Source organism: Erpetoichthys calabaricus, chromosome 8, assembly GCF_900747795.2.
Source record: "Erpetoichthys calabaricus chromosome 8, fErpCal1.3, whole genome shotgun sequence".
Classification (NCBI taxonomy): domain Eukaryota; kingdom Metazoa; phylum Chordata; class Cladistia; order Polypteriformes; family Polypteridae; genus Erpetoichthys; species Erpetoichthys calabaricus.
Window position 1 is genome coordinate 46,649,602 of NC_041401.2, and position 14,220 is coordinate 46,663,821.

At 37.0% G+C, this 14,220-nt stretch overlaps 1 protein-coding gene across 1 annotated transcript in view; it reads right to left on the reverse strand.

Moving 5' to 3' along the window:
• si:ch211-246m6.5 (von Willebrand factor D and EGF domain-containing protein) overlaps nt 1–14,220 on the reverse strand; it is a 393,193-nt gene that overhangs the window by 169,206 nt on the left and 209,767 nt on the right. Inside the window, exon 10 of the mRNA XM_028806510.2 lies at nt 4,121–4,394. Coding sequence (XP_028662343.1) covers nt 4,121–4,394 — 274 coding nt within the window. The remainder of the gene's footprint in view (nt 1–4,120; nt 4,395–14,220) is intronic.

Here is a 14,220-nt window from a genome sequence, read left to right on the forward strand (position 1 = left end):
AGTGCTCTTCTACTAAACTTTGATTTAAGGATATAAATGCAATGCTTTCTTATGGGCAGAAGTTGTGAGTATATGATGATTTCCTTATTTGTTGGCCTCACTGTCTTTTCATCTTATTGTTTCTCATTCTTCATCACTGAAGTGCCTCCTGCATTTGGCTTGACGTCAGCAGATATCACCACTTAAATTTTTCTTCTTCATGCCCCATCACCATTTGTAGCACTGTACTTTGCGATCCTAATGTTCGATTTGTTGTGAGGACATGAGAAGAGGTCTGCTTGTGCAGACGTTTGTCTGACTTTGTTGTACTCTGTATTCCGTGCTTGACGCTCAGCAGATGGCACGGCTGTTATTTTCCTTTCAGTCATGTCATTCTCTCAAACAGTGTGCAAAAAGAAAGATGCAAACACTGATAACTTTGCGGATGTTGTCAATACCCAAATTTCTTGCTTCACCAGCACATGTCAGGTCTTAAGCTTGTGATTGAGACCAAGATGAAGCTTCTAGTCCCAGTTGTTCACTAGTAATTACATGACAGATGGACACAACCCTTAGCATTTTATATAAATAATTGCTGTGTAAGCCCATGATGTAAAAAGCTTGAGCTCCTAGAAACCATGGATTCTGGCACTTCATTCAATGAAATCGCATCCGATGTGCATTGGCGGCTAAGTGAGGTTCCCTTTTCTCTGCGGTTTTGTTTTGCCAACGTGATCACCTTGATTGTCTGTCAGCGGCTAAGCTAGTTTCTCTCTAATCTGAGGTTTCGTTTAAAGTAAGGTTCTCTTTCCTCAGTTCTTTTGTCTTGCTGACGTGCTTGCATTCGTTGTCTATCAGCGGCTAAGCGAGTTTCTCTCTCCTCAGAGGTTTCGTTTTGCCGATGTACTTGCCTCGCTTGTGTATTAGTGGCTAAGTGAATTTCTGTTTTGTTAGCGGTTTCACTTTGGCGATAGAGTCGCTTTCTTTGAGCGTCTTAATGTAGCCTCGCACTTCTGGGCCGGACAGACAGGCACACACGCTTTCACGCGTAGATGTTTATATATAAGATAGATGTAATTTTATTTGGTTGTATTCTTATATTTTAATTTTTTAGAACAATTGCCAACCCTTCATTAAATTAGCTAGGCATGCAAACTCAGATAAGTATAGATTTTCAATAGGGGAAGAAGAAAAATTACATTAAAATTGCACGATATCAGTCATTACAGTTGACTTGTGTTGAAAAAAAAAGATAATATATTCTTTGAAAGGCATATAAATGCATGTAAAAATCTCTGATAAATTACGCATAAGAAGTGTTAGGATATTCTTGTAATAAATAGTGTAGCAAGTCTTTCTTCCTTGGGTCTACATTCTGCAAATCATCATTATCACTAAATTCCTAATTAATCTGTCAATTAAAATTATTTAATATTTAAGTATTAATTTTAGAATCATTTATTCACTATAATCTATGTATCTTATTCACTATTATTTCTTTGCAGACTGTTCAACTTTTCTGATCTGTTAATTTATGCTAATTACAAGTAACACATCTTTAACAAGGCCATGTATGTCAAGTTGAGTGTTCCTTTAAATCTTCTTAAGGGCCTGGATTACAGGACTATTTGACAATTCATCAAACACATTTCTTTTTCAAAAACATTTTCTGTGACACAAGTTTAGAAGCAATCCTACCATCTGCTTTTGCTCTTGAAATCAGTAGATGTCAGTACCTACATAGGTACACTGAAATGGCTCTTGACATTGTCAAAGCCCCTTAATCCAAATCAGGGGAGCTGACGGCAGGAGTTTATTCATCGATGTTTGGCCCAAGGCAGGGACCAACGTTAGACTGGGGACCAGTATATGACAGGGCCCATTTATACAGACACATACCTCACACACATAAATCTTTGGGATTTAGGGAAAATGCTGAACACCCAGACACAAATAAATCAATGCAGACAAAGAGAAAGTGCAAACTGAAAAAAGAGAATGACTAGATGTGTGATTAGAACCCAGAACACTGAATCTGTGAGACAGCAGTACTTACCACTGCTCCACCTTGTAATGGCTCTTCACATACTAAAAACTCTCAACAGCTGCCATATTGTTACGCAGAAGGAACTGAAATAAAAGCTCTCTCAGAACATGTGTTTTTCTCAGTATTTGCTAGCATCTTATGATTTAACTATATACAAAGTCTTCATAGCACTTTTATGATTGGTGACTTAAAGCAAAATATTGTTTCACATGTAGTTCCAATGACAATAATTTCAGTCGTCTAAACAGATGTTAATTTAATCAATTGGTTATTTATCCTGACCCTATAAATCTATAAAAACCTCTTCTCTCCAGTCAAGATATATCTATAAATAATGCCACATGAGGCAAGGCACATTTTTGAATGCCCCCCCCAATTATTATCTATATTTACTAGGCATGAATCGATACACTTAATCCACATAGAATACATATTGCAATACAAGCTTCATAATGCTATAATCCCTCAATACAGTACATACCTGAGACAATGGGCAAAATAACAGACAATAATGTTTTTGGAAAAGAATGTGAAATAAATTAGAAGAATTAGCTTAAAATCAATACAACAGGCATTAAAAACAACAAATGTATAAATCATTTAACACTTCTTATTGACCTAAAGATATGCTGTATATTTTATTGAGTTTTGAGATTGTGACACTGAACACAAAATTAAACCTGGCTGTTTCGGCCATCCTGCTCACTTCTCTAAATACCTTGACAGTTTCAGAATTCTGTTCTGCAAGCTAAAAGCTGCCTGGCCTTTCTAAATATGTGTGCCTTGCAAATTTAAGAGAAATATAACAGTCCTTTTGTGTGTAGCTCCACACTAGTTGAACAAACTACCCACTTCCATCCGATTTGTTGACTCCCTTAATGTGTTTAAGAAGCATTTGAAGACTCTTGCTCTGCCAATGTCTGTCTAATCGATTATGACTCTGATAAGTTCTTGTAATTAAAGGAAGATTATTTACTTTTGTGTTGTTTGTCATGGCTAATTTTGTAACTTTGACTTGTAACACAGGTTCCAAAATAGTTCACCATACTCACATTTATTCGGTTATGTTCACCTCTTTTTAAAGTCGCTTTGGATAAAAGCATCTGCTAAATAAATAGCAGTTAATAGTGAATTGCAGAAAATTCACCTTTCATTGACACCTTAATAATATTTCAGAAATTAGCAGAATTCTGCAAAAAGTCAATCGGCATAACACATTATGTATCTGAAAAATGAGTTAAAAGAATGCCAACATGATGCATAGCTTTCAAATATGCATCTGTCGTTTTGATGTTTAGACACTTGCAGTGCAAAGAAGTTGTCTGAATTCCAGTTCCGAGAAATATTAAACTTTCAAAAATGAAAATATTTCTTTGTTTTTAAAGGTAGTATACTACATAAACCAGGCACTTGATACAGTATTTTTTGTGTTACTAAACATTGCATAATGTAAAAAAAAAATCTTGCATGAAAATGCCACCCTGGCCAAAGTGCCTTTTGAGGTGATCACTTTGTCGCCTCACCCAACATGCCAGCCCTGTCTCCCATAGTAAGCACACTATTTTTTCTTAATCTACCCTTGCCTAACTACTTCAGGGCACTTTCACTCACTTATGGGCAATTTAAAGATACCAATTAACACAGCATTAACACAGTACATTGAGAATGAGCAAACTCCATGAAGACAGTGTCTGCACCAGTACTCAAATCCAGACCAAAAAAGTGACGAGACAACAGTGCTAACTATTGCACTGATATGCAAGTCTACTGGTTCAGTAACTTTTTGTGAGGAGGCTGCATCTTCTCCACATGTCTATGTAGTTTTGACTGCCTAGCACCTAAACAAATGTATGTTAGGCTTATTGGTTTCCACTGTGGATGTTTATGTGAATGTAATCTGTTACAGACTGGCATCCCACTCCATAACAGAATGAGTCCTACATGCACCTCTTGCTGCAGGGATGCCCATTAGCCATCATCAACAGGGCAAAGCAGGAATGAATAATTAATTAATTAATGATTTTTGAGTTTATATAACTCAAGTCATCCTTTTCCTTAAATGGTTTCTTAATAATCTATCAACTAAATACATACTGTGATTTTCTTGCCTTGATGAGCCTCCAGTATTTTGATTTGGTGAGATCTTCTGCCAGTCCTCTTCACAGAAAGTCTCGGCCTGGTTTCTTGTATTTGGCCATTGCACATATCAAAAGCTATGATGTTGTTGTCTTCTTTGGCCACCACTCCACAATTGCAGGACACAGCATAATGGCGACTTCCACAGTCCCACTGGCGCACATGAACTTCAAAATCCCGGTGAAGGCTTCGGTACAAAACAAATGTTCCTGTCTTGTAGTTATCATAACGCCTGAAAAATAAGCAATTGTAAGAGAAACATATTAACTCTTGTGTACATTTATTAATATTTTAAATATTACATTTTGCTGAGAATATTGCCCTAATATAATAATCTAATACCCTCCCAGTTTCAGTTTAAAATTCAGATGACTTCTCATTCAGTCGGGGATGGAAATTAGGAATGTCCCATAGCTGATGCATGGCTGCTTACGTACTTAAAGGCCCATTGTTCTTAGAGACCCTCTCCATACAGGAATGCGAAACAGAGATGGATGGAACCCTGAGCAATTTTTCACCAGCAACAATGACCTTGATTTGAATTAAGTGGATCTGAGAATATTATGTTATATGTATTTTTATAAAGCACAGTTGGTTACACAGAGGCACACTGTTAGAGGGTTCATATCCAGCCCAGTCACTATCTGTGTGGAGTTTACACTTTCTCCTTTGTATGTGCGGTAGGGTTTCCTCCCAATTACTCTAGTTTTCCTCTCACATCCCAAAGGTAGGTGTGTTAGGTTGACTGACAACTCTAAACTGGATCTGCTTGTGATGGACTGGCACTCTGCCCATGGTTATCTCCTGCCTTGCACTAGTACTGTCAGGAAAGACTCTCTCACTATTGACTCTTGACTAGATTAAGTTGGTTGGAAAATGAATGGATTTAAGAAAGTGACATTTTCATTTAAGATCAATTCATCCTTCAATCAATTTTCTGGGTCTGGTTAAAGAGACACAGGGAGGTAGCTTTGGCTTTAGAATTAGCACTCAAACCACAATCAAATACATTTTGCATAAATTCTCTTTCATGCACATTAGGTACATATATATTTCCCAGAATCACTTTAGAATTGAATAAATTACCCACCATTATGACATAAGAGCGGATGCTACTTCTTTTGCTACAAGTGACATTGTTTTATGGATTAAAATTCCAAACAGTCTGGTTTTCTTATTATAGCTGGAATGAAAGATTTGGCCAATCCAGATTCTTTTATTTCAAAACAGGTCCTTTACTTGTTAGGTAAGTCTTCTGTAAAAATACTACCTTGGCCATTAAGCTTGTAAGGTGGGAAGACTACTTTTTGTCTTTAGGTTGTATTTAAGACCTTTGACATTCCAGCTTACAAAGTTTAATGATTGATCAGAGATATATTGCTTCTGAATGTTAGGATACACTTTTTAATCTTAAATAAAAGCATGAGTCACTCCAGATTTCAGTTTTAACACAATTTTCGTACCTTTATTGCCAGGTGTTCTGATAGATAAGCTTTCCAATAAATTGACCGTTACAATTGTGGTGATAAAAGAAACAGAGAAATGATAACTTGCTACCTTTCCCTTCTTTTCCTTTCCTTCCACCACCCCCATCTTGCCACATCTAGTGAAGACCAAACATCACTGAGTCCCATTGCTCTGACATACCAAGAGACAGGACACACCCAAAACACAAAGAGTTGTAAAATGGCAGTGAAAAAGTAAAGATTAAACTTAGCTATTAGCCATTAAAAGCCCTGAAATCTTTATAATAGTACAGTCCAGATGGAAGAAACCTGGTGTAAGATATTAAATAGTTCCTTACTTTCTTTTAATTAATGCCTACAATTAATAAAATATATTAATTACATTTTTCTTTGATTTACCAGATGAAATATCACTTATGCTTTTAAAGCGCTTATTTCAAGTTATAAAGATAGTCAGAATCATTCATTTTAGCATTTGTTTGGCTTGCTCTGGAAAGGTGAAGTTATACAACTGACCATCAGTCGTTGCTCTAAACGGAGTCTAAACGGAAACAGAAGACTACATTTGATTTCAGCTCTATGTAAGAGTTGTTTAATGCTGTAACATACATCCTATTTTTCAGCAGTTGCAGCAGAGAAATTTGTAAATATATAGATGTGTATATTTTCACATTTAATATCATTCTTTCTGAGATTAAATATCAAGATTTCTTTATTCAATAGTTTATTAAGTTTAACTACGAGACATTCGACCCGCACAAGCAATTAGCAGTTAAGAGTTTGGGTTCAGCTTTACAAGCTTCTTACAAACTTTTAGGAAAAAAGTCTTATTCTTTAGACACCACAAGTTTATTACTAAGCACAATACATTCAGATTCTAGGGCAGTTGTTCTTTTATCACTGGCAAACATGATTTGTTCAGTTTTGAACATATTTACTTTTCCAGGTGAGTTCCAAATACTTTTTAAATTGATTTAAATTTAAATTTAAAACTATTTTGGTAGATTTTCTTTAAACATTATTGCTTGAACATACAGTACCTCCATATTCTTCATATCCTGAGTACTATCTTTCATATCCTGGTTTAGTTTATCTATTCTGATGTGTATTCCTTTTTCTGAGTCTAATAATCATTGACTTCATCTCAGTAGCCTCATCCATGCAACCACTGTGTTCTGATGGCGTTATGTAACCAGCGTCAATGCAGTTGTAACACATAGGGTGTTTGTGGTGATTACTGATGAAGACAACACCCTCCCTGGTTTAATTTGCCACTCATTAACAGTGAGTTATCAAAGCCGATCTCATTCCCAAATTCATGAAGCACCGGATGGGATGCTTTACCTGGAGACCACGCTTGTTCTCTTTAACCACAATCTGTGGTAGATGTTGAAACTTCTTGCTGGCTTAGACTTCAGTGGATCTTTAAGTATTTCCCTCCCTTTTGTCTGTTCTAAATTGGGTTCTGACACGTTTCTCACATGGCCAGCATTCCTTTTTTCAGCAATTTGTACTACAGCAGCTTTTCTGTGGGATTGGACCAGATCTGCTAACCAATTACCCTGTCGTCACTTCCCCAGTTATCCTTTCTTGGACTACTTTTGGTAGATAATAACCACTGCATACTGGGTGATACCCCATTAGACCTGCCATCTTGGCGATGCTCTGACCCAGTTGTCTAGTCATCACAGTTTGGCCCTTGTCAAAGTCGCTCAGATCCTTATGCTTGCTCAAGTTTTCATCCCTACTACACATCACCCCCTCAAGAACTGTCTGTTCACTTGCTGCTTAATATATCCCACTCCTTGAAAGGTGCCACTGTAATGAGGTAATCAATATTATTCACTGTCAATGGTTTTAATGTTTGGGCTTATTGGTGAATAAATGTGTGTTTTGTATGCAGAGAATGCTTTACATATGTTGAAAATAACCATAACCTGTTTGCTATGGAAAAACTTTCCCATAAAATCAGATATAGATTGATATTTGAAGGCATTACCACTTGACAGAATTGGCAGCGATGTGCATACAATATACTGTACATTCAAAGTAAATTGTGTGCCATACTCAATCTAAAGGAGGTGAAAAGGAATGCTGTTAAGAGAGTTGATAATGAAGAGCTACAGTAGATGCACATTTTGATACTCAAAACACTCAAATCAGTAAATGTATCTAACTGCACTGGCACCAATCCAGTAGAACCATGGATAAGACTGCGGAGCATCTAACATCTCACTGCACCTCTAAACAAATAACTAAGGTAAGGCAATATTACTGTCTAACTGGAAATGCAAACATGCCATGCCAGAATATAGTGTGATGGACGGCCGGCAGCTCAACCCGGCCTGGACGCCCCTAGAATGGAAAGATGGGGGAAGGCAGGTATTTGCCAACGCTGCCTCCCCCAAAACGCTAGATGGCAGTTTCCCTGGAGTGTAACAGTGCACCGGATTCCCGGAGGGCACCCTGAAACTTGGAGTTTGGTTTCTCAGCCCTGTTGGGTGTTGTGGGTGCTGCCAGGGGGAGCTGTTGTGGGACCTGGGGACTCGGAAGTACGAGGTAGTCACGAGGACGGAAGCCCTTAAGTATTTCCGGGCTGAAGAAAAAAAAACAGTTCTTCATTAGACCTGGAAGTGCTAGCCAATCACGTGGTTGAAAGAACAGAAGCACTTCCGGGTCAAGGACTATTTAAAGGACTGATGGGAACCCAGCAAGCGAGCTGGAGTTGGGAGGTAGAAGACAGAGCTTGCTGGGAGGTGTGGAGGAGAGAATGCATTGATTTACTAGTTATTTAATTGTTTATGGTGACTGTGGTGCTTGAAAGGCACTATTTAAAGAAGAAAAATATTAAAGTAATTATTAGTACTTTTACCCTTGTATCCTGAGCATCTGTCTGTTGGGTTTAAAGGGGCAACAGCGACCTCTAGCATTCACAATAGCCACAGCATTTTAATATGCAGGATATCCATAGATAGAAATGCTTATCTAAACTTTGTTTGCTGTTATTATGCCATATAGTTATGCAATAGTCAAAATGACAGAAAGATATTATAATAGACAGAGGCTCTTCTCAAATGCCTTTAGCCAAGTACCTGCAGTGACTTCTGCGTGTGTGCATGCGCCTGTCTCTTCTGTCGTCATGCTCATTGCAATGTACAAATTAATAATTGTACTTCAGTTACCTTGCCTGCTGGGCTCCTGAACTGATAAGAGTAATTTTAGCTTTTTTATTTTCTCTCAGCATCAAATCTTTTTTTTTTCAGTTTTCTCTCTCCCTGTCTCTTTGCAGTGTATGTATTTGTCTAATACATAAGAATATTTTTTTCTGGTTGTTCAACCCTGAAACCCAAGCCATTTAAAATGCATGGACTGGAGAAAACTGGAGGAGGGCTTTAAGGAAAAAAAAAAAAGTGTGTGTGGAGCCTGTTCAGCAGCAGATTTTGTTATATAGTATTCACTACAAACTTTTTGTCCCCAGATGTGTACTTTCAGTTAAGAATCACATCTGGCCCAACAACAGTAATAGAACCAAAGATCATAACAGCATTGTCAAAGAATTAGACAGTCTTGATGTATTATCTTGTTCAGGGAGTCTCTGCTCTTTTCTATACTTGGGTGTAGTACAAGATGACAAATATGATATATGGATTTGTGATAAAACAGAGAAACAATCAAGGAAATAAGTGACTTTCATTTTATTTTCCACAACTATATATCTTTAATTATTGTAGTGACAGACTGATTCTATCTGAACAAAAATTGATTGTTAGCCCGCATCTTCATGTTAGTTTGTCTGAACTGTTGTTATGTACCATGTTTTGAAACAGCTATTCTGGATTTGTATAGCTACCTTTGACACTAGCTGTGTAAAATCAATTAGATATATGTCCAAGGTTTACATGGTATCAACCCTTGGCACATTTCTACGTTTGCCTTTTCTTAAAATTGTACTGTTTCAAATTAATATTTTGGTAGTGTATTATATATTTTTTAGTCCTGTTAGATCAACAAAACAGGCATTACTAATATTCTGGAATATGGCACCATAAGCTTTAAGTTGTGAGAAAGAGAACCATAGATAAATGACAAAGAGCAGACAAAGAAATTGGTAAATCAGGAGGTCAGTGAGTGAGAAGTATGCTTGAGGAAAGGAAAATAAGTTAGCTGCTGTGCAAGTGTTAATGAATGATCACAGCATGTATAGCTGCTACAAAAAGAATCAGTTTTGGTGTTCTTTATAATTAAGTGAGTTTGTACCTTCATTTTTTTTTCTGATTCTTGTGTGGGCCTGTTTTTAACAAGGCACCGTAATTTCTTCTTACATGTGTTGAATGTGATTTTGTGAACAGAGTTCAATGCCAGAGCAGCTCAAATGATTGCATTGGAATTGAATTACAGAAATATACAATTCAAAACATATTAATTTTCATCAACTCCCAAAGAGAAAACATTGTGTATTCACAAAAAGAAAACCAAAATGTTTTATTATGGGAAACACAAAACACACCCTAGACCAGTCTGTAGCCCCATATCAAAGCTGACAAATATCAACAAGAATCTCAAATAACATCCAATTTTAAATAAAAATAGTAATCATGCTGCCCTATTTCACCCTTCTTCCCTATATATCATACTAAAGTGATGTTGTTTTAGTTTATTTTCTTTTTAAAAACTGAACCAGTCAGATTTTAAACATGCTAATAGCAGCTTTAGTCCTCATAGTTTGTAAAAATTATAGGTTTTCTGTACTTTTCCTGCTGAGACAGAAAAAGTGTGAAACTACACATTTTTCCTGCATTTTTTTCTTTTACCTTTAACACATTTATGCTACTCTGATATTAAATAGTACTAAAGTCATATTGAGAATCATCTGCAACAGTTCTGGAAGGATTTGTGTTTAAATGTTATTGCCTAACATAAGAAAGCACCAAACAACAAAAGGCCTCCTTGCTGTTTAAAGTAACATGTTGATTTGCTTTTTAAACAGATGAGTAGTTTGCATTTTGTCTTGATTTCATCTTAAAACAACTTATCTAACATGTGCAAGAAAATGTTAAATTAGAGGGATTATTGTACTGACTTCTCCCATATAAAAAAGTAGGAGACAACTTTTAAAAAGTGACTGCAGAAAGTGTTCACCCCCTTGGAAGTTTTTACATTTTACTGTTATACAATATTGAATCACAATGGGTTTAGTTTGTCTTTTTTACACTAATAATGAGAAAAAAGATTATTCAATGTCTAACAGATCTCTGCTAAGTGATCTCAATTATTAACAAATATAAAACACAAAACAAATGATTACATAAGTATTCACACCTTTCAAATGAGTATTCAGTAGATGCCCCTTTGTCAGCCATTGCAGCCATTAGTCTGTAAATACAGGTCTCTCGCTTTCTCTATCAACTTTGCACATCAGGATGCTGTTATATTTCCTAATTCCTCATTGCAAAATTTCTCAGGCTCTTTAAGGTTGTATGTTGATCATGAGTGACCAGCCTTTTTGAAGTCCAGCCAAAATTCTCAATTGGTTTGAGAGATGGACTCTGATCCTGCCACTCCAGGGGTCTCATGCATAATGCCGTCCGTAGATTTCACACTAAAACTTGGTGTACGAACAAAAGCGGAAATGTGCGTATGCACAAAAAAATCCAGATGTATAAATCTGTGTGTATGCAAATTTCCACGTTCTTTTGCTACATAAATCCCAGTCAGCATGAAAAGTAACGCTCGTGCATGTGCCTGCTGCCCAACCCCAACTCTTCCAAGAAGTTTGCCTCTTTGAATATGCATATCAATATAAATAGCCTCTTATGTTTTGCGTTCTTTGAAAAGACAATGGCAATAGCATGGGGAAAAAGAAGAATTTCAGCGAATACCAAGTAGAGGCAAGGATAAACTTACTATTTGTTGGTTTAAGCAGTGATATAAACAACAAAAGGAAGTTGATCGAGTGACAAAGTGTCAGAGAAACTCAAAAGTTGAAGTTCAAAAAGTTGCACATTGTCTGAAATAAATAAGAAGTGGTCAGATATTAAAGGTAAGTCGTAGCCCACCATCTTAGTGTCATATGGAAGCGTATTAGGATACAGAGAAAAGAAAAAAAACTGGGACACACTGTGAAAAAAAGGTTGAAATTTCCACTTTAATCACGTAGTTTATTTTGTCATTAAAGTAGAACGTCATAAACTTCATCTTAAAATTATTTAATATAATTATTTCTCAAATGCCATCATAACTAAAGTGACACATTAAATGCTTTGAATTCTATGTGTTCTTATGTGTGTGAATCACTACGTGCTTCTTAAACGGGCTTTCTCTTACGCCTACAGGACACAGAATACATACAGTCATTATATTACAGCTCTCTGAACAATTTAAACACTAAGATGTATACTTGATATCATTTTCATGATTATAGAAATTAAAGCATGTATAAAACATTGAGGCACATTGGCGCAGTAGTAGCGACAAGCTAGCGCCCCTTCCAGAGATTGTTCCAGCCTACCGCAAGATGCTTGCTGTGCCATGTGCGACCCTCAGTAAAGTAATGTATTGCAGCAGTACTGTCTCTTTCAAACGTACTAACCCCCGATTCCTGTCCTTCCTTTTCTTTCTCCAAATAACCAATCGCCACACAATCAGCTCTTTAATAAATGTCAAGCCATCTGTAAGCTTAGAACACCGATTCTTCAGAACTTTAAAGGAACATTGAAATATCTTCGTAGTACATGTTTAATTATTATATCCATCTATCCATCCAGGGTTGTGCCAGTCCCAGCAAGCATATAGTGTGAGGCAGGAACAATCCCTGAATGGGACGCCAGCTCATCATTACTGATGCCCACCAAGATCTCGCATATTTACTCATTAACAATATATATTATTTAAATGAAGTTAAAGATGTATCTGTATAATGTAACATATATATACTTTACTGTATTTCAACCTAAAAATGATATCAAGAGCTCCACGAAGATAGCACCTGGAAATCTAAATCGACTTAGAAGTCAGTTGTCATCATCTGTAAATATGCACTCTCTTCTATTGAATTGAATTGAATTTCTTTATTGTTATTGTATGGTACAATGAGATTCAATATGCAAATCCTCCATAAACTTTTTTTTCCAATAAAATGGTAAAATAACAACAACAATGAAAAATATACAATATGAAAGTTTAAGTGGCTCAGGTTGTGCGATATTACAACTGTAATACAAACAGTTCTACCGGGAGCACTTAATGGACTGATTGAGTGCATTTATAGCTCTTGTGATGAAACTGTTTCTGAACCGTGAGGTCTGTACAGGAAAGGCTCTGACGTGTTTGCTGAATGGGAGAAGTTCAAATAGACTGTGCGCAGGCTGAGGCAGCGTGTGCTAGAAGCTCTATCCCAATATTTCTCCCCGGTCTTGACAAAATCTGCTGTAGAGCTTTCCACTCTCAGATACACTGGGTTAAAATACTCAGAGTAGTGCACTGAGAGTAACAACACTAAAATGGTTAAGGTATTTGGAATAGTTTAGCCATTCGGTGCACTATTATATGGTTACAGGTTGATTACAATCAGATGCCTTGAACTAATGCGATTATACGGTTAATTTCAGGGTATTTGATAAAGCTGCATCAGGGATGTGAATCTAAAAAATAAAGGGAACAGGAACAGTAGCACTGCTTTGACGCTGGGTGCTGCCAGTTTGCAAAACCGAGAGGAGAACGTGCGTATGCAAGGGATTGGGCTGCCATGAAAATGTGCATGGCTTTACGTCAAGTTAGTGTTTATACATTGCGATCTGAGCATGGAAACGGGCGAACACAATATTTTTGTGTGTACGTACTGTTTATATATGAGGCCCCATGATATTACCATTGTTGTTTTATGTCATTCGCGTGTAGATTTAGGATTTATGCTTGCTAAAAAACAAATCTTTTCCCAAGACAAAGATTCCCTGAAAACTGGATCAGATTTTCCACCAGGATTTTTATTTTGCTGCAGTCATTTTCCCCACTACCCTCACAAGCCTCCTAGAGAAGCATCCTCATAACATGATGCTGCCACCATCATGCTTCATGGTGGGGATGGTGTGCCTTTCATAATGTGCAGTGTTAAAATATGGTGTTCAGTCTGTAGGTCAAAAAGCACATTTTTGGTCTTATCAGGCCATAGAACATCTGTCCTTGTGACTTCAGAGTCTCCCATGTTCCTTTGCTAAGATGCCACGTTTGTAATGGTGCCTTTCTCTTTGCCACTGTCCCACAAACCTGAAACTGGCAAACCACTCAGCAGTTGCTGTCTGCACAGTCACTCCAATGTCACTGTAGTCTGTAATTCCTTTAGGGTTCTCACAGGTCTCTTGGCTGCCCTCACTTGTTTTCTTCTTACACAATCACCCAGTTAATGTTGATGGTTTCCTCCAGGCAGATTTACCACTCTGCCATACTCTTTCTATTTCTTCATGATCGATTTAACTGGAGTTCAAGGGATATTCAGTGACTTGGATATTTTCTTATCTCCATCCCTTTACTTGTGCTTGTCAATCACCTTTTTATGGATTTGCTTGTAGTGTTCTTTGGTCTTCATTGTGTAGGTTA